At 41.6% G+C, this 22,013-nt stretch overlaps 1 protein-coding gene across 5 annotated transcripts in view; it reads right to left on the reverse strand.

Moving 5' to 3' along the window:
- DDX10 (DEAD-box helicase 10) overlaps nt 1-22,013 on the reverse strand; it is a 230,579-nt gene that overhangs the window by 167,471 nt on the left and 41,095 nt on the right. For all 5 annotated transcript variants that reach the window (XM_089512692.1, XM_089512696.1, XM_089512693.1 and 2 more), the window contains exons 10-11: nt 17,374-17,475; nt 8,483-8,570 (exon numbers count right to left, since the gene is read on the reverse strand). In XM_089512692.1, coding sequence (XP_089368818.1) covers nt 8,483-8,570; nt 17,374-17,475 — 190 coding nt within the window. The remainder of the gene's footprint in view (nt 1-8,482; nt 8,571-17,373; nt 17,476-22,013) is intronic.

The following is a 22,013-nucleotide window of genomic DNA, read 5'->3' on the forward strand; positions in this document are numbered from 1 at the left end:
GTGTTTCGTAATCTTTGAAAATATCTACCAGAAACCCCATTGGCTTATTTATAGTAACTCACTACTCTTTATGGAGACACACACAAAGACATATCTTGATCAAAAATCAGGCAGCAAAATGGGCATTCTGCTTTTATTTTGCACCTCTGTTGGTCCAGTTAAATTTTAGTTTTGATTTTATATAACCCATCAATGTCAGCTGCTTGCTCTTACAGTTTGTTAGAGCACAGGCATGTGATGGCAAGTGTACTTCCCCAAAACTAATTCACTGGTAGCACAAACTTTTTACTGAGCATGGCAAGTATCTCTATCAGCTACATTTAAAAAACCACATTAACTGTTGATGCAGCAACAGTACCTCTACATAAAAGAAACCACTGATATTTTCCAGTTTCCTGACACATAAAAGGAATGTCATTAACAGTCCCACTGCCAGATGGTTGCCAAAACTGAGGCCAAAGCTGAATGATTTACAGTAAGCTGAGACTAACAAATGCTTCTGTAGCATGAACTGAGGCAGACTCGTAAGTAAACTTGCAAAACTAACCTGTCTACAAATTTCATTTACTAGCCTTCAAAGTAAATATATATAAACAAGTTGACTGGTACCACCTGGTGTTAAACATCCTATCATCAACAACAGAGCAGAAGGTCAGCTAACTAAAGGTTTATTGAAAATCCTTACATACTCAAATCTCCCGCAGCTTGCTCAATTAGTGGACTATAGGCCTGTTACAGACTGCCAAAATAAAGCTGCTTCGGGTCTCTTTGGAGGTATGCTATTTAAATGATGCATGGATCCTAAGAATCCGGAAGCTGCACCAAAGCTGCACTCCAGTGCTTAGGAATGGAGTGTGGCTTTGGCGCGACCTCCGGACTCTTAGGACTCATTTAAATAGCATACCTCCAAAGAGACCCGAAGCAGCTTTATTTTGGCAGTCTGTAACAGGCCATAATTTCCATTACCTCCAGCCAAGGTGGGCGAAGTTTGTGCTGGATTTTGTATTTTGGGAATTGCTGTCTAACACATTTGGTATCTAATGGCACAAAGGGGATGGCTGCAATAGAGGATGTGGAAAAAAGGCTGTTTCAGAGAGTCCAACTGCCTCAGTGTCTTTGGAGAGACTGGCTGAATATTTCAGATGTATAAAAGACTAGTCACAGATGGCACAAACTAAATTCTTGAAAATATCACAAAAACCATTTCCACAATCAGCACAAAGATTCAGTGTGGAGGGACCAGTTTTAAACTGAAGAGGGCTGAGCATTCATATATCCTCTATCATCCTACTGTTTTTTTCCTGCTGGTTGCCGAGGAAGAGACTTTACATCTGCAGCTAAACATAAAGAATGAAGAAGGAGGGAACGAGTGATTTATGTCTTTTCTGCCAGCCTTTTCTCTCACTGGAATATAATCTCTGGTTGCTCATGTCAATCAGATGAGTGGTTAAATACAAACCTGTTGTAAGTACTGAGAAACCAAAAAGTATGTTCTTATTCAATTCATATATTTCACTTGTAAAAATACTGAAGTGTCCCTGTAGTCTTGACTGTTTTTCAGAAGGGACTATACCTCAGTGATAAAGCCTATGCTTGTTCATAAAGTTGCCTTATTCAATCTGTAAGGGTTATGGTTGACAAAAACTAGAAAACATCTCAGCCTAAGCATGTGAATTCCATTTGCTAGGCAGGCATATATGTTAACTCCACAAAAGATAGCTTACAGTTGAGGTAGACAATCATGGCAGAGGAATTTTTTTACCTCTACAGAAGTTGGATCTCCACATGGTTGGCCAAAAGTCAACTCTAAAGGTGACTGTAGGTCTACTTTCAGTTTTCATTTTATGAATTGTGTTGCTGGTGGTGGGGGGGGGGGGGGGGTTGGGGGGGATCATTCATTGGGGAGTGCAAATATCACTCCAAGGCCTGAATAAGTGGGGTCCCTGGTGCTCACTTGGGTTATTTCCCAGGCTGGCATGGGGTGTTCTCACACCCATCCTGGCACCAACCCAGGACCACTCCTTACCTTTCCAGTGAGCAATCCATCGGAGAAGACACCTAGTTGCCCTGTCTGATGCAGAAACGAGGCACCCCACCAAAAAGGTAAGGAGAGCAGAAAGACTGTCTCAGACAGTTTTGCAGGCAAATTTCTTAGAAACTCTGCATAAAACTAGTGCTATTTACGGGTCAGAACAGATCTTCCAAATCCATGTCTCCATAGGCAAGATCAGGCCCAATCCTCCCATGGGTGTTTTGGCCTGCGTCATCTAAACTAGGTAATGCAAGGCTGGGGCAGGGCATGCCATTTGGCCTATGAAGAGAAACTCCCAAGTTCCACTTTGTGTGAATCTATTGCCTGAAAAAAAAAGGACACTGGGGAATCTAGAGGATTTGGTGGAGAGGGGAAAAGGCAACATGGGACCACAAAAGAGAATCTGGAGCCACACGGGGCTCATGGGCCACACTTTTTCCACTCCTGATTCAAGTCTGATGTGATTGCAGTTTCAAAATTGTTCAGACAAACTTTCAAAGTCCATTGCCAGGATTGAAAATATTGGTATGAAACACGAATCAGTTTAGTGGTACTGTGTGTGAATCTGACACTGTCTTTGTTTAAAAACAAGCACAACAATGTGCTTTTAAAAAGGGTATGCCTGCTATAACCAAGGCGTAAGCAATAAAGCTTGATTGAATCCCAAATTCAATTTGGCTATTCCTTTGTAATGTCTCTAACAGTGCTGCAGGGTTTGATGACAAAATGATGGATATAGGCAACTTTAATATCAAAGGTTCCCACAGACAGTTCCAGAAGAAACAATAAATATAGCAATCTACTCATATATAGGAGAAACATTTGAGATGCAGGTAAAAAAGAATTACTCCCATGTGGAGTGTTCCATATGTAATATTGAACCTCTTTCATGCAGATGAAAGAGCAAAAAGGATTGCAGAATCGTTTCCCCTTACTATCCAAATGGAGACAAAAGAATTTTTATTTACAATCAAAGGTATACTTTGGGTTAGGGGAGCAGGCAGTTCTTGGGGCAGATCCAAACTGAAAAATTAATAGCCTTTTAATACATGACACAACACATGAATAGGGCTTGTTGTTGTTAATTGCCATTAAGTTGAATTCTACATCAGCTGGGGGGCGGGCGGCGTGGGAGCATGGCATACACATGGCAGATGCCCCCACACTGGTGTCAGACTGTTCACCCAACCGCATGGCAGGTTTAAATGTGCTGCACCAAAAGAGTGTTGAAAAGCTACTGCAGTGGCGGCTAGGGCGCCCTTTCTGCAGTGCGAAAGGGAGCCACTTTTTGCAGCTTCTTTTTGTGCCATGGAAAAGCCAGATTGGGGTCGCGGCATGTTGTTGCTGCAGCCCCAATCTGACAAGGAAAGGGGCGGCATGGAGCCACCCTTTAGGGGCTGTCTGTTGAGCCCCGAAGTTACAGGCTTTCTAAGACATAAGAGTGCAGAAGGAGCCAACATCATAGTCCAGGAACACTATGAAAACCCAAGAAAATGTATGAGCAGACTTGATCATCTAGCCCCTGCTGATACACCATTTCTAGGCTCTTTAACAGATATTTTGAAACTGACCACAAACTTTATTCAACAGAAAGGAAGAACAGATGGGAATTTCACACTGGTTCCATGCAGCAATAAAAAAATGGATCTTAAATATAGCAATAAAAATTGGATTTACTGGGCAGGTTCATCTCTAGATCTGTCAGCTGTGACAAAGCCCTTGTTTGAACTCATTCCATCACTATCCTGAAACTCTCAAGATTATTTCACTGCACTCAATTAAATTTTATCTTTCTTTTTACTGGATGTTTTAAAAAGCCATTGCAAAAAAGCTGTTAGAAAAGGGAGAGAAAAAGTTTATTGTAATTTTTTCCCAGTGTAAGCCAAAGTAGTCCATTCTGTTCCCTTCAATCATTGCTTTGTTATGTGCATCTGCAATCCGCGCTGAATCTAATAGAGCTCGCAAAAAATTATCCAAACCACAACTGCAAGCTAATACAAGATGTAGCTAGGAACTCCAGGTTAAAGTATAACCTCAGATAGACTAAACTGTAAAGAATGCATCGGTTAGCTATATTAAATTATAATAAGGCCACAAATACAGGGTTTTACTTCTAGTGAGCAATCTGCTACATACCAGAAAGATAAAATTATTTTCAAAGGTATTATTATTTTACATGTAGTGCGCCTGCTCCATACATGGGCGTGCCATATGTGGCTTCCTGCTTATGCAGAAGCCGTGTCGCTATTAAATGAATGGTGCGTGCACTGCACCACAAGCACAAGCCCCATTACATTGAATGGGGCTCGAGCTTACGCAGTATTTGCCTTACGTGGGGGATCCGGAACAGATCCCCTGAGTAAAGCAAGGCTCCATTGTATTTCTGTATCCCAACTAACATCCTATCATTGTTATTCTACTTTCCAAGATCAGGGAGTAGATAATTTTCCCCCTGAACCTCTTATTTGTTCTATTGTTATGCCTCAGACAAAATATACAGCATTCAAAATTGTTAGACAAGGACCGGAGAAACTCAGGTTCAAATTCCCACTCAGCCATGAAACTCACTTGAGCAAATCACTACCCCTTTTTGTCCTTAAATAAGACACTTCTGCATGAGAACAGGGCACACAGAAGGTTCCCAGAGGCACTAACTGGCTCTCCGTGAACCTTGTTTCAAAGTAAAAGTAAAGGTAAAGTGATATCCTTTTTTACCATACTGGTGGTACAGCTGCAAGAGCAGAAAGGATCTGGGCACAAAAACATTGTCCATGCCAGCCTACAGCTTCATTTATGTCTTCTGTTCAACACATACAGGTTTAAAGGTGGAATCCAGTGGGACTAGGGCAATGGGAGAAAATATCCTTCTTCCTTACGGTAGATATAACACTGATTTTCTCATTCCCTCACTGAATAAAGGTTAGTGTGTTAACAGGGCATTTGAAACTGGGATAAGGTCAAGGTCTTCTAGATTGTGGCTGCTATACATCCTTTTCCAAGGGTTTGTATGTTTGCTTGTCCCCTTAGCTGTGGTTCTGAAAAAAACTCCGCAAGTGTACTCATTTCAAAACCTAGACATTTTAACTATGGGACTGCTGTGCTTTAAATGATATTTTATTGCTGCGGTTCTGGGTTGTTGGTTTTTTTAATACCAACTGAATTATCCTATAGTGGCAGTTTTTGTGTGTTTTACTATTTTTGTGTGTGTTTTAAAGTCATATTGTAATGTTGAATTAGTGTATTTGTGATTTCATATTAGTTCCTTGTTCACTGCCTCAAGAGGATTTGGTCCAGATGGACATACTATAAATATTCTACAAACAAAAACATGGATAAAAGGTTTTATCAGTGGCACATTCATCCTCAGAAGAGGAGTTAATATTTGGAGCCATTCACCTGCCTTTCCAGTTGCATGGAAAGAAGGAGCAGCTCTGTTATCAAAATGGTTGATGGAGTCACTGTAGCTAAGAGGCGCTCAGGACCACAATGAGAATTTTAATTCTATAGTACAGAATTTTTGTTTCTTTAGGAAGATGCCACATTTATCCTTGGTAGAAGCCAGAGAACAACTCCCAGGCTCAAGAAACAGAATTACTTATTTCAAAAGGCATATTATATCTACAATATATATCAGTGATGGCAAAACTTTTAGAGACTGATACCCAAACTCTGTGGCATTCCCGCACCAGGTGTCTCCAGGATTTCCGGGATTTCCAGGAGAAGACACCAAAGTAAAAAAATGGAGGACCTAACCAAATAAATGTTAAAAAAAATAGAAAACCCACTCATATAAATATTAAATACATCCTTCTGAGCTCTGCTCAAAATGGAGGACCTTTTGGATAGCCTCCTGGATAGAAAACCCACATGTAAATCAAATCAAATAAATAAAACACAAATAAATAAATTCCTGTTGGTTATTCCCAACTAGGGAGGACACATTCAATCAATTGCTGAACAGTGAATGAATATGTAGTATTCCATTAATTCAGTGGCTCTAATCTAGGGTGCATCTACACTGTAGAAATAATGCAGTTTGAGACCACTTTAACTGGCATGGCTCCATCCTACAGAATCCTGGGATTGGCAGTTCTGTGAGGCACCAAGCATTCTTTATCAGAGAAGGCTGAAGTAAAACTACAAATCCCAGGACTCCATAGGATGGAACTACAGCACTTGAATGTGGTGTCAAACTCCATTATTTCTACAATGTAGAATAGAAGATGATAAAAAGGAACCAGCATAGTGGTTTGAGCACTGGACGACTTTGGCCACCAGGGTTCTCATGACAGCTTGGTCATGGAAACCTAGTGGGTCACACTCTCTCAGCCTCAGAGGATGGCCATGTCAACCCCCCTCTGAAGAAAACTGATAAGAAAATGCCACAATGGGATAAGAAAACCCTTATGGTTGCAATATGCTAGAAAGTACTTGAAAGTATACGACAACAGCATAGTGCAATAGTTTGAGCGCTGGACTAGGATCCTAGGAGACCAGGGTTTAAATCCCAGCTCTGCCATGGAAACCCACTGGCTGGCCTTGGGTGAGTGTGAGTTTCAGCCTCAAGGGATGGCAAGGCCAAACCTCCTCTAAAGAAAATGACCAAGAAAATCCTACTATAGGGTTGCCACATAGGCTGGAAAGGACTTGAAGGCACACAAATACATAATGATAACAACCCTTTACAGCCCCCCCTAGGACTTAGTGGGGCAGAGTCTGCCCCCATACACACACACATATATACCCACCCACACATATTCATACATACATACACACACACACACACACATATATACTCCCACACCCACACCCACACAAGTATTTATACATATACAGTCTCTCACAGGCATTTACACACACTCCCACAGACAGATATATTCATATAGATATAAGTTGGAAACGACTTGCAGACACACAACAACAACAACAACAACAACAACAACAAGCATTTAAAAAGCACAGAAGGCATACAACAGCAATAAAAACAAATATAATACAGGAGCTAGTGTGGTTCAGTGGCTTGAGTGTGTGACTCAAGACCAGGGTTCAAATCCCTGCTCATCCATGGAAACTCACTCAGGAAGGGGCATGGCAAACTTTCTCTGAACAAATGTTGGCAAGGAACCTCCATGATAGGTTCACTTTAGAGTTGCCATTAAGTCAGAAACTATTTGAAGACACACCACGATGACAACAACAACAATAATCTTTGGCCTGGGATCTGGCCAGGAAAGGGGAGGAGATGGATCCATGCCCCCCAAAACGCTTTCTTAGGTAGATGGGTGCCTAATAAAGACAGGCATCCATCCACCTGGGAAAGAGGCTTGGGAGGGGTGGATCCATGCCCCCCAAACCCCTTTCCTAGGCGGATGGGTGCCTGCGGAAGACACTGGATAACCTTGAGCAAGTCACACTCTCTCAGCCTCAGGGGAAGGCAATGCCAAAAAATCCCTTATGAACAAATCTTGCCAAGAAAGCCCCATGATAGGTTTGCCTCAAGGTTGCCATAAGTTGGAACTGACTTGGAGGCACAGAACAACAACAACAACAACAACAACAACAACAACAACAATCATGGCAGGAGGCTGACTCCCCCTCCTCCTACCCCCTCTCCTTTCTCTTGCTTCCATCCTTTCTCCTCCTCTTCCTTTTACTTCCTTGTTGCTGCTGCTTTCCTCCTCTTCCTCTTCCTTCCTCCTCTTACCCTGGCCTCCACTTCTGCACCGCTACAGCCTGAAAACTCCACTCTCACTCACTCTCTCATGCAGACGCACACACACAAGCTCAACCCCCTTTCCCTCTGCTTCCCTCCTTGTGCTCCCCTGTGGAGACATCGCTGCAGAGGAAGAGCCACTGTTGTTTTTATTGTTCCTCCACCATGGAGGCAGCGAAGCTCTCGGCCAGCTCCTGCAACTCCTCAGGTCAGAGCTGGGCCAGACGGGCAGCGGCGCTATAGGCCTCCAGCGTCTCAGCCATCTTCTTGGCCCAGGCCAGCACATTCCCTTGGCCTTCTCCTTCCCAGCTGAGAGCAGCAGCACCCCCCTCTGGAGCCCTCCCCAGTGCTGGGCCTGGTGAGCGGGGAGCACATGTCTGGAACCCGCAACGCAACATATATGGGGCACAAGCTCCATGGCGGTGGTGATGACATGCCCTCAGAGAGGGCTTTGCATGCCAATCAGGCACGTGTGCCATGTGTTCACCAACACAGTATTATCTCCCTGAACCAGCAGTGCAAAACAGCAACAAAGGAATTGGCCATATACTAAGTCAAATACTGAGTCAAGTCGATACTCCAGTACTGTCCACACAGACTGGCAGTGGCTTTCCAGGAGTTCAGGTAATGTTTCATGCCAGCTATACCTGGAACCACCAGGAACTGAATTTGGCAACTTCTGCATGTCAGTCATCTGAGCTAGCACTGGAGGATGGCTCCTCCTGTAGACAACTCACCCGTTGCGCTCTCTCTTTCAGCTCTTGATCTTGCGCCAAGAAGGACTGCAATTTCTTCTGGATGTCAACAAGCTTCTCAGGGTTGATTCTGATCCAGGTAAGGGTTTGAGGAAAGGAGAGAAAAACACATATATACTCAAAGTTATCTTCTCCACAATAGTAATAAAACTCTATAACAGGTTCACAGAAGTGTATTTGGATACCCCGCCTCCCCCAGTATTATTTCAAAAAGTGATAAAAAGTACTGTCCCTCTGAACAAGAATGCAACTGAAATCATGTCAGGCATGAAGCACTTTCTCCTGAATTGAATAATTCAGGGAAAGCAAACAGAAGCTCAGGCCTTTTATCCAGAGAACAGTTTAGTTTGGAGAAAGGCAACAATTTTTCAATGTAAAGCCACACAATTAACATTAAATTGCTTCTTGAGATCATAAAAAGGTAGAAAATTGAGCTCATGCTGACAAGGGAGCAAAATAGACAACAGCGATACTTCACACTGACACAGCACCTCTCACGAGGGAACTGTATAAGACTGTGGTATGTGTGCATGTATTAGCAGTTAAATAAAATTCTCCCTGGGAAGTTTCAGAGCCTGAGGCATTGCAACAGAACCTCAAATTCACCTACTGGCAGAACACACACAGGTGTGAAGAGTAAGTTGTTCACCATCAGGGACCAAGTCTATGCATCTATGCACATCTGTGTTAACAGCCTGATCAACAATATTTACTTCCCTGACATTTTTTACCTTGGAGTATTACTGGTAAAAGGCTAGGATTTTGGTGATACTAAATACACACTGTCTCTTGCTCACAGAGCTGCAGTCTGGAGCAAATAGTCTCAGATTTCCTCTTCCATGAAACAAAGAGCTCCCACAGATTTCATTTCCCAGAACCTCTGGCAGACAGATTTAGGCTCCTGAACTGCTGCAGCAACCATGAGTCTATCGATACTGTCAAAATAATCCATTTTGACACTGCTTTAACTTCCATGGTTCAATGCTATGGAATTCTGGGAATTGTAGTTTGTTGTGGCAAACTTGTAATGTGGTTCTGTGCCTTCAAGTCATTTCAGACTTATAGGTACCTTAAATCAACCTATCACTTGATTTTCTTGGCAAGATTTGTTCAGAAGAAGTCTGCACTGCTCTACAGCAAAAACATGGGCATACTAAGCCTTTTAAAACCTTCATATATAAGTCATCCCCATTCATCAGAACAAGATGTTTCATTAAGGAGCCACACAAAGTCCCTTATCTTTCTAATCTGCCTCTCTTCAAATCTTACCACAAATCTGTCTTCAAACACATTGAACCCCTTCAGCTATTATGCCAGAAGCAGCCCCATAACCACAACCTGTTCCAGAACTTCCTATGCCCTCACTAACTGCTTTAATGTAGAACCATATGCAAACCCCCACTTGAACTCCTCAGCAGAAGAGCAAGTGTATGTGTGTAAGCAAGTTAAAAGAAATAAAATTGATTTGCTTCATTCAAGAATGAATGAACCTGTCTCCAAACACATTAAGCTTTAGATAAATTTCTCCATTTGATATGTCATACCAAAGATACCCAGTTTCATTTCAGGCAACCCTACTCTTTTATTCTCATAGCAGTTGGATAAATGGGAGAATGCTTAGGCACATAAAAATTCAACAAGATGCAATGTAATGAAAGTAGTAAATGAAGAAAAAATGCACAAGAGAAGAAAGAACTGGCCATGCAACAGAAAGATGTAGAAGCTACAGGGTGTGTAAACAAACCAAGAATGAGTCAGACATGTAATGCTACAGCTGATAAAGCCAATGTCATTTTTAAGTTTTATCAGATGGAGAATGGTGTCCAGGCCTACAAAATCATAATACTATTTCATTCAGCATCAGTGTGACCTGACTGGAATGCTTCTGTGACTTGTGAGTATCAACTAGCTCAAAGGAATATTGGCAAGCTGGAAAAAATTCAAAAAAGAGGCACACAAAGCAATACAGAGACTGCAGGGCAATCTTTTTTTAAAAAATGTAGGTTTAGCTTAGAGGAAAGGAAACATTATTGATCAGTGTAAGTAACAAAAGAAATGATGCCAATAACTTTTTCAGTATTTGGAAAACTATCAGAAAGAAGGCAGTCAAAGGAAATTACTTCTTCCACATGCTCCGGGTAAAACAAGGAGCCATGTTTTAAAATTAGATTTAGAGAAGACATCCTATTAACATAGTTCAACAGTGGACTATGCTAGGTACAGAAGAGTAGGAGCTCTTTTTTTAAAGCAAGACCACAGTTCTCTCCATCACAAAAACTGGAAAAAAAAGAAAGAAAGAAAGAAAGAAAGAAAGAAAGAAAGGAAGGAAGGAAGGACGAAAGAAAGAAAGAAAGAAAGAAAGAAAGAAAGAAAGAAAGAAAGAAAACCACAATCACTGCTGCCCTCCTTGTGAAAAACACCAAAAAATGGAACATGGAGGCACTCCTGCCTCTCTCAGTCCCTTGCACAGGCTTGCATGTTACCAGGGCTTGAAATGGTAATGGGCAACATAGTGAATGGCCCATGTGGTGAGATACTAGGGGTACAGATGGGAACATCTTCTTGGGAAGGAGAACAGTAAATACAGCAGAGATGGAGTATCATGAGAAGGGGGGAGGTCCCTATTTGACCTGTTACAGATACAGATAGGAAGAGATTCTTGAGGTTTGATTAGTTGGTTACTAGCTCTTGTACAAAAATAAATTAGCTAGTTTGAGATACTATGCACCTTGACATGGATGGATGGTACTATTCACTAATCCACCCAAAGTAGCAAAATGACTTGAGAGCTCACCTTGATGTATGCAGAATATTTTGCAAGAATGCTCTTTGCAAGCCCATTGCCCTCTTTTACATTTGTACAATAGAAGGAGTGAAATAATGAACACAGAAAGACAGTTCTAGCTGGAATTTGGACATAATGCCTCAAGGTACAAAGACAGTCTGCTGTAGCCCATTAAGTTGCTACAAAAATGAGCTCCTTTGTACAATAAATTTTGGACCTGCTGTTTAAATGACCTTTGTGAGCCATTATATATCTTTAAGAAAAGAAGTACCATTTGCAAGGATTTGCAAGCTTTACTATAGCCACATTTTACTGTCCACAATTTAAAACAGTATTGTTAACAGTATTACTGGAAGCCCACAGCTATTTCAGTACAGCTTATGGACCAATTTCAGCGCCTATTGAGTGGCTGAGGCACCAAATGGTAATTAGGTTCATACACATAGAAGTACAAAACAGCTGTCATCATGAGTGAAGAAGAGAGGCTATCAATGCACTCAGCTGGGTTTTCCTCCAAGGCAAAGGACTAGGGACTGTACTAATACTGCAGATTAAACACTGCCATATTTTAGATTAGGATTTTAATACAGCAGCTCAGGAAGTACATATTATGGAAATGTTTCCCAAACTTCTCATAGCTATCCTGATTGAAATAATTTGTTCTGCATTTAAAGTGGAGACACAGTTCTGGAAGTGGAACATTTTTGCTTCAAATCCTAAATTCAATGCACTATTCACTGATGGCAAAATGTAGGAAGGGGATTCAATAATTTTTGAAGGTAAATCAATAATAATAATAATAATAATAACAACAACAACAATAATAAAACAACTTTACATAGGTATGCTTATCACTAAAGGCAAAAGCGTTTGCAAGTTATCTCTTTCAAACCTTATTTTTGCAAGGAAAATCGAGTTTTAAAAATCAAGATAAATCACTGCAAATCTCAACCTCTTCTGGAGAATTTTAGGCATTGCAGTTCACCCCACTCAAATGGGGTGACATTCCATTATGAATGGCTGCAAAAGAATAGCAGCCCAACTTTTGTAGTTTTGTGCTTAATCCTGGATATACTGTATGTATCTCCCCTCACCCCAAGAAAAGCCCTGGCAGACTATCAAAATATATCTTTTCTATGCAGTAAATCCTAGGTTCTATCTCTGGCATCTCCAGATAAAACCCAAAAATACTCCTGTCTCAGAAACTAGGGAGCCTCTACTGTCCATTTAGACAATTCAGAACCAGACACATGAACAGAGTAACTCAATATAAGGCACAGTCCCATGTTTGTCCTAATGGAAAGAAACATGCCAGCTCACACAGGAATGCAATAGAAAGTTTTCTCTTTGGGTGACTAATACAGCTGTATCTCTGGCGCTTTCCACACCGCCCAAAAGGGTGGTCTGTAAAGCGCCCTCATTTGCTGCGCAGAGCAGCCTCAATGGCCAAACCACACAACTGCTCTGCGCAACAAAAAGAAGCCGCAAAAAGCGGCTTCTTTTTGCGGCACCATTATGACGCCACAAAGTGCCAACGGCGCACTTGTGGCATCATAATGGTGCTGAGATGTGCGGATGCTAAGCGTCTGCTACGTCAACGTGGCGGTGCCCATGTAGAATGGGCGCCGCCATTTTGTACGTGCTCGGTGCGTACTAGGGTTAGGGGCGTCCAGAAAGGGCCTCTGTATAGCATGAGTGAGCAACAACTCTATTTCTGTGAACCCTTCCTCCTTCTGTAGCTCTTCCCCAGGACCTGCTATGGCAGTGGTTCCCAACTTTTCTAATGCCGCGACCCTTTAATACAGTACCTCATGCTGCGGTGACCCCCAAACATATTGGAGTGGTGTCTTGGTTCCTAAGACCATCGGAAATATGTGTTTTCTGATGGTTTTAGTCTTCTCACAGCATTCCAGAACCTTCTGGATCCAGTCTTGTTCCACTTTGTGGTTCTGTGCCTTCAAGCCATTTCTGATACACGGCAGACCCTAGGGTGACCTATCACAGGATTTTCTTGTCACGATTTGCCCAGAGGAGGCTTGGCATTGTCCTCTTCCGAGGCTGAGACAGTGTGATTTGCCCACATTCACCAAGTGGGTTTCCATGGTTGAGTGGGGATTCCAGCTCTGATATCCCAGAGTCCTAGTCCAACACTCAAATCACTGCACTACAACATATGACAGACCTCTTTTAAATTAAAGTTGGTTTAGTTGTTTTTTAACTTTTGTATTAACAGGATTTTTAAGAAATGTATCATGTTTTTGAAGTTGTATGTTGCCTTGGTTTCTGTACCGGGAGAAAGATGGGATATTAATCAACCAATTAATTAAATTTTGCCTTGTTTTGTCTATATTGGAGACATGAAATGGAGTTAGTGGGTACAAGTTGTTAAAAAAGTCTTGTGAGACTCGGTATGCAAGAGATGCACAATGTTAAGAACTGCATTAGGCACACATTAGGCATAATTAAAGCAGTTTGACACTGCTTTCACTCTCATCACTCCATCCTATGGAATCCTGGGATTTGTAGTTTGTTGTGGTGCCAGAGCTGGGCTTTGAAATCTCAGGCGTAAGAGAGGCAAAAGGCTTGGGCTGCATCTACACTGGAGAAAAAATCTGGTTTGAGACCACTTTAACTGCCTCGGCTGAATGCTGTGGAATTCTGGGAATGGTGGTTTGTTCCAGCACCACAGCAGAATGGCAGTTAAACCCCTGTAAAGCTCTCTGACCAAGGTGACCATGACCAATGCCCTCACCCCAAAATGTAGGGCACTCAAGCAAAAAACGTAGGACATGACCAAAAATAAAAGCTAAAAACACCCATGTAATTATAAATTTATGCTTCTTAGCCATCATCCAAATGGAGAACATTTTGAAATTTGACAGAAGAGGACATATCCTGGAAAAGGAGGAAGATGTCTGGTCACCTTTTCTCTGGTCCAAAATACACTGCAGAAATAAAACATAGCTGGACTGAAATGCCCAGAGTTCCTCACCAAAGCTGCATCCACACTGAGGAAATAATCCAGTTCGAGATTGATTTAAATGTCCTGGTTTAGTGCTGGGGAATGCTGGGAATTGTAGTACATTGTGGCCTCAGAGCTATCTCCGACAGGGAGTCACATAACCCTCCAAACGTAGTTGAACTGCAGTGCCCAGAATTCCTCACCAGGTGCATGCATACTGAGGAAATGGTCCAGTTTGAGACAGCTCAGTGTTGGGGAATCCTGGGAATTGTAGTCTATTGTGGTCTCAGAGCCATCTCTGACAGAGTAGTCTCAATGTCTCCCAAACACTAGCATTCCCAGGATTCCCTAGCATTGAGTTAAAGCAGTCTCAAAGTGGGTTATTATTCCTGCAGTGTGTGAGAGAGATATAAAAGCTAGGGACTGGATTCATTCGTTAACTCACAAAAGGAGGATATCTGTGTCCAAAACACACTGCTTTGACTGCCAGGGCTCAGTGCTATGGAATCCTGGGAATTGTAGTTTATTGTGGCACCAGAGTTCTCTGACAGAGAAGGTTTAATGCCTCACAGACACCAGAGTTCCAGAGCATTGAGCAAGGGCAGTTAAAGGGGCTTCAAAGTGCAGAGTGTGTGTGAGAGAGAAAGAGAGAGGGGGAGAGAGAGAAAAGCGAAGGAGTGTGAATGAGTAGCTCACCTGGGCTGAGGCTGCTCTGGAAGTAGAGGAGGAGGACGAGGGAGGGAGGGAGGGAGGGAGGGAGGGAGGGAGGGAGCCAAGGGAAGTGGCCTGGACCACCTGGAGGAGCCACCTGCCTCATCATCGCAGCCTCCTCCTTTCCACCGCATGCCCTAAAGGGCCAAATGGCTCGCAAGAGCCTCTGTTCCCAGGCAACGCCACCGCCGCTGCCGCCTCCTCCTCCTCCTCACCTCATGGCCCTGAAGAACCCCTTCTGCCTCCCTCTCAGCCCTGAGAGGCTTCTGGAGAGGCGGCTCTAGGCTCCCCCCCCCCCACACACACACACACTCAATGCTGGTCCTATTGCGACCCCCAAAGGGGTCCTGACCCACAGGTTGGGAACCACTGTGCTATGGGCACACTTCGTGTTCCAGATTTCAATGCTGGAAGTGACTGGACATCCTCTTCTGGTTTGGGGAAAACCTATTTTTTTCTTAAACAAAAGAGAAGAAATCTTTATTTTAAAGGTGAACTGTGACTGCCAGGATGTTCCAGCAACACCATTCTCCTTGTTGCTAAAAATCTGGTGGCTGTGAGGGAGTCTCGGGGAACAGGCATGCATCCCAAAAGCCATGTGTTGCTGACCCTAGTGTTCATGGAGTGACTAAATATTGCAGCAACATTTGATGAAGAGATGGGGGAGGAGAATTCCCTGGTCAATGAAAAGGCAAGCGTGAAAGAAGAAAGATCAAAACATAAAAGTCATGCAGAGATGCAGTATGAACCTTTCTCTTTGGGTTTACCTTTGGCAACACAAAAGCCTGAAAGTCATTTCTCAGCCATATCTTAGCAACTCTTTCACAGCATGGGAATTACTGTGTCGTAACCTCAGTGTGGTACGCAAAGCTACTAGGGTATAACAGTTGGGGGAGGAGGCTGAACTGTGACTGGGGAGATACCCACGCAAACATCACCCTCTCTTTGGATGACTTTGGACCATCCACTTAAGCCCTGCTCAGGCATTACTCACCATGCTTTCTTATATGTTGGAGCAGGGGACTATGAAGTTCTTCCTACCATAATTACCACTTTCCTTGTAAGGAAAGAAATACATTTCAAGAGGAGACAGTGCCTATCAACTCTCCATAGAAGCAAGTATTCCTGAAAATCAGGAATGTTATTTACAAAAAAAAAAAAAAGACCATAAGAATTTCTCTTCAGATACATTGCTATCCATATGAGGCAATGAACAACAGGTGTAATAAAGGGATAAGCATTTCCCCCACTCAAATGTTCCAGCAAGCATGGCTAGCCATTTCTAAACTGGGCCCTTTTGTCAACTCCATCTACCTCATAAGAATGCTGTTGGCATAGAAATGGGCAGTAGGAGAAAACCACTTGAGCATAATTTAAGTGTAATAAATAAGAGAGCCAGTGTGGTGTAGTGGTTTGAGTGTTGGATTACGATTCTAGATACCAGGATTTGAATTTGAGGAGCCCTGGTGGCGCAGTGGTTAAATGCCTGTACTGCAGCCACTCACTCAAAACCATAAGGTTGTGAGTTCAATACCAGCAAATGGGCTCAAGCTTGACTCAGCCTTGCATCCTTCCGAGGTCCCTAAAATGAGTACCCAGCTTGTGGGGGCAATTAGCTTATAGTTGTAAACCACTTAGACACTGTTAGTTCAGTATGAAGCGGTATATAAATGAAGCTGTTTGAATCCCTGCTCAGAAATGGAAACTTAGGACATCCCTACAGTAGAAGATTGATTGATTAAACTATATGATATGTTGAGTTTAGACAAATTAATAATGATGATTAGAGATGGGAAAATGCCTAAGTTAGAAGAAAAATGGACTGAGATAATACAGGTTTGGAAAGAAAGATGGGGGAGATCTGCTACACAATTTTTAGAGAACTGAGCAATCTGGAAAAAATAAAAGGGATGGATATATTATATATGAGTTTATTGTTATAGTTGAAGATGATGGAAAAGAATAGAGTAAATGCTGCAAAGTGGTTAAGAAAGACAATTTTGGCAATAATAAAGCAGATAGAGGGGAAGAGAAAGTCATTTTTATATAGATGTATGTGTTTTAGATTAGATATTTATGTGTTATTTGTTTTATTTCTCTTGTGTGTTTTTGGTGGGGGTTTTATAGTTTTGATGTATGGTTGTGTTAGTTATTTGTTTAAATAAATAAATAAATGGAAACCTGCTGGGTGACCCTGGGCAAGTTACATTCTCTCAACCTCAGAAGAAGGCAAAGGGAAACTCCTCCTGAACAAATCTTGCCAAGAAAATCCAATCATAAATTTGCTTTTAGGTCGCCGTCAGTCGGAACTGACTTGAAGGCACAGAACAACAACAATGAAAGAATTGGTGTGGGGGGAAGGGAAGAAAGAGACACAAAACAAATTACATTATGAAAAATTACTCAAGAACTTACTTGATTTTGTTGATGGGAACTTTCTTCTGTGACAGCTGCTGAATCATGCCATTTTCCTCTGAAGGGATCAAGACAAGCAAAGCCTCTCCACCTTCTTTGTACCTAAGAAGGAATAAAGATGGGAAAGAAAGCATTTTCTTTACCAATTTTCAACATGGTTCAGTAAATGTTAAAAGCCACTCTGATGGCCAAACCAGATGTGACATTAAATTCCTCACTGCAGGGCAGCTGTTGTTTTCAAATGCAAGCATCAGCTTCAGGGAAGGCACAGTAAAAAGGGGTTAAATTCCTGATCATCAGCAGGCTCCCATGCACTTGGAAACAAGTGAAATGTCAGGCTGCTTTCCGGTCACCTCCACTCACCACCACCTTCAAAACATTATCAAATGACAAGTCTTTTTGGAGCACCAGACAAAGGAAGGCATTCTTGCCAGATTGTAGAAAAATGTGCTGCACCAAGTGGCAAGTTGTTGCCATAACTGTGTCTGGTAAATTTCTATTGCTCAGAAAACAAAAAGACAGCACTGACATCTTAAGTCACTTCCAAGGGCCACCAATTAAATTCACTAAAGACCTCGGGGGCACCACTTGTATGGAACCAGCATAGACAGCATTTAGCTCTTTAAGTAAAGAACGACAGGTTTTCAATTTCAGAATTTTTGGATCGCCTACTTTAAATTGCCTCCATGAAAAATCTTCCAAACACTGCAGGTGGTGAAGTTTTGCGATTTGTAAATATAATTGGGCAATTATATCAACTTATCCTTTACATCATCCTATCTCCAGTAAATGGGCAGGTAATCATCCTGTCCAATAAATGATTGGCAGAATGCCTCTCACAACTTTAAACTGAAATATATTATCATACATCATTCCTAGACCAGATTACAGATAAATCAAAAATAGTTTATTCCAAAAGGATGTTCCATTTCTTTAAAAATAAGATATTTCAATTCTTCAAGTCAAGTTTCCAAGATGGAAGACTTGTCATGACTAAATAACCTCAGACCACTGCTCTATTCATTATAGGCAACAGCCTATTGGTGTGAAAGCACTTATCCAGATCAGTACAATGGGTTCTACTCTTGAATGAGTCCATCAACAATAATGGATCAATGAATGAGTACACGCATTCTGGCTCTGGTGTACATTACATGCCTAGAATTCATTTTAAAAATCAGACACTGAAAGGTATTTGAACTATTACTCCCAGGAAGTGAAATATAGCTCAGTACCAGAACATGTTCCAAGATGAGAATCGTGTGTCCTTCCACTTGTTGTTGAACTGTAAGTCCCAATATTCCTCAACTTTGGCTATGCTGCCTAGGACTGCTGGAACATGCAGTGCAACAATATTTGGAGGGCTGTATCATTCCAATCTCAGCTTTACGTGTAGAAGGACCCACGTTCAATCCCTAGTATCCCCAGCTAGGGCTAGGAAAGCCCACTGTCTCACATCCCAGAGCAACAGTCAGTCAGTGTTGCCAAGGGCTAGTGAAGACATGGATCTCTAAATGCTGTTGGGACTGTGCACTCCCATCAGCCCTAGCTAACAAAGCCATGGTGAGAAATGCTGAGAGTTCAGCAACATCTGGAAGACCACACATTCCCTAGCCCTGGAATAGACAATACAGAGGGCACCATGCAAGGAGTATGAGATGTCACCTTCTTTGCCTGTCTTTCAAATCTTTGAGCTCATTTCTCAGGAACACACTGTTTCTATACACTGAATGGGCATTGGTAAAAAGATCAAAACAGACCTATTTACAAGATACACATTTTTTAAAATACAAATATACAAGTAATAAAAATAATCAATTTTTTTTAAAAAAAATCTGCTTGATTACTGTAATCTAATCTTGACTATAACACTTAGCCATTAAGTCATACCCTTCCACAACTCCTCTTAAAATTTGGAGCTATACTGTTTCATGAACAGCACTATTACCTTCTGTAGTTTTTGTCACAGAGCCTTGGAGTAACTGTAGTATCCTCTGTGACATTGTTTCTAGCCCCCTACAAGCACCACCAGCAACAGCAGCAACAATAACAACAACTGGAAGTCTCTTTAGTATATCCTCTGAGGCAGCATCCACACTGCAGAAATAATCCAGTTTGACACCACTTTAATTGTCATGGCTCAATGCTATGGAATTCTGGGAATTGTATTTTTGTGAGACATTTGCCTTCTCTGTCAGAGAGCTCTGGTGCCACAACAAACTGCAGTTCCTAGGACTTTACAGCACTGAACCATGGCAGTTAGTGTCAAACTGAATTATTTCTGCAGTGGCGATGCAGCCATAGTATGCAAAGATGATTGCTTTAGACATTTTAGAACTGGCCAGGAGAGCCAACAGAAGTCTTTTTCTATAGTACTAATATTCCATGAATGGCTTCAGCCCAATTCCTAGTCAGCTTCTTGCAGTAAAAACCCACAACCTCATAGTATATTCAGAGCAAAACATATGGCAGGGCATCTCTTACGTGACATTGAAACTGAACAAGTACAAACCCTGTGTTGAAATGTTCTCATCTCCCCTACCATCACTTGCAAAAAGAGATATGAGAAGCTCCCAGTCATGGTCTTACACAAATCCCATTTTGTTGAAACACATTCAGCTGCGATCTGAGCAAACCATAGTTTGTTCACAGACCATGATGCTTCAATATTTCATGCATTACATAGCAGTGAATGAATACTTCCAATCTAGTGTTTATGGAAAAGCAAGCAGCAGTCAGTTCAATCTCTGAGTATATCTTTTAAATATTAACCAACCAAACAAGGTCCCAGGAATTGTGTGTGTGTGTATTCAATGAGAATTCTAAAATAAGGAACAATGTTCAACTGAACACACAGACACACACCACTATTACTGTATTTTCTGGCGTATAAGACTACTTCTTAACCCAGGAAAATCTTCTCAAAAGTTGGGAGTCATCTTATACGCTGAGTGTCATCTTATAGGGCAGGTGCTGAAACGTCTGAGCTGGACTGGAGAATCTGCGGTCGCTGCATATGGTGGGGGGAGCTCAAAAACGGCCACAGCCGCATTCCCACCGTATGCGACAATCGTATGAAAGCAGCTATCGCTTGGATAGTCTTGGAGACAGGGAGGGCTGGGCAAGCAGGGAGTGCTGACCAATCCAAGCAGGCTTTGTATACAACAAGATTTCCTGCTAAGTACCTGCATGTCATTTGAATTAAAATTACCATATTGAAATCAAATCTGATGTTTTTTTAATTTGTATTTAGTGTGCTTTGGAAGAGGGGTAGTCTTATACGGTGAGTATATCCCAAGCTCTATATTTTAACTGGAAAAGCTGGGGGTCATCTTATACGCCCAGTCGTCTTATACGCCAGAAAATACGGGTATATATTTTATTATACCTAACTTTAAATACTAGGCTGTTGCATGGAAACATTGAATTTTAGATCTTCACTTAAACTGTTTGAAGTGTGAATCAAAAAGGTAATGTTGTAATATATATAGATGCATTAATGTGGTCTTCAAAAACTGAAAGCTACTTACTGCTGTCCTCTAGTGGTATTCTATTCTGTTATATTATATAAAATGCAGCCAAAATGAGTTTAACAAACAGAAGTGACATGAGCAAAGTAAACATCAGATTTGAGAAAAAACACATTTTATTGTTTTTAAAGATGTGCATGAAGATACTCCAGATCCACTCTTCCTTCATTATTAGCAATACACCAAAATAGTGGACAAGAAAATGTTGATGGTAACTTTTCCATCTAAAGAAAAATGGTCCTGAAGACTACATATTCATAAGAATCAAATGGAAATGGTTTTACAGGATTTTATTTTTAAGCCACATTGGTATTCTCTGTTGCTTAGAAATGTCTTAATCTAACCTCAGCTTTTGATACCATTTGAGAAAACAAAATTATTCACTAGCAACCAAACTTGCAAGATACCATGTCTGGTTCTGGAAATCAGACTTAATTATGTTGGAAAACTAAGATAAGCACACTACTACTGATATATTTAGATTAGTAAAGACCCAACTGAGTACAGAAAATAAACAGCAGACCATACTAGGCCTGTGAGCAGCTTGATTCAGATATCACACCAAAGTGTGGTTAATCACAGGTTTATATAGGTCTAGATCAGTGGTTCCCAAACCTGGGTCCCCCAGATGTTTTGGACTTCAGCTCCTAGAATTCATGACTATTGGCCAAGCTGTCTGGGGCGTCTGGGAGTAGAAATTCAAAATACCTGGAGGATCAAAGTTTTGGAGTCCCTGGTCATATCCAGTAGTCATATCACGGTTTGCAATCAACCCAAATAACAGAATCAGAGATTTGTAGTCCTATGCTCAAACACACTACACCATGCTGATTCTCATCATAATAAGTAATAGTAAATAAACTTTGAGTGTATTCCTTTATGGTGCTTGCTTCTTTAATTTTTAAATGTCCTAAGAGAATCTGATGTTGTTATGCACTTTCAAACCAGGTCTGACTCATGGTAATCCTATTCTCCATAGGGTTTTCTTGGCATGATTTATTCAAAAGGGTTGCCATTGCCTTCCTCTAAAACAGAGATGAGCAACTGAGGAAGGCTAGGTGGTCACATTGGCTACATAGAAGACCTTGGACACATCCAGTAGCGCAAAAA

This window comes from Sceloporus occidentalis, unplaced genomic scaffold (genome assembly GCF_023333645.1).
Source record: "Sceloporus occidentalis isolate IW3139 unplaced genomic scaffold, rSceOcc1.0.p SCAF_2, whole genome shotgun sequence".
Lineage (NCBI taxonomy): Eukaryota > Metazoa > Chordata > Lepidosauria > Squamata > Phrynosomatidae > Sceloporus > Sceloporus occidentalis.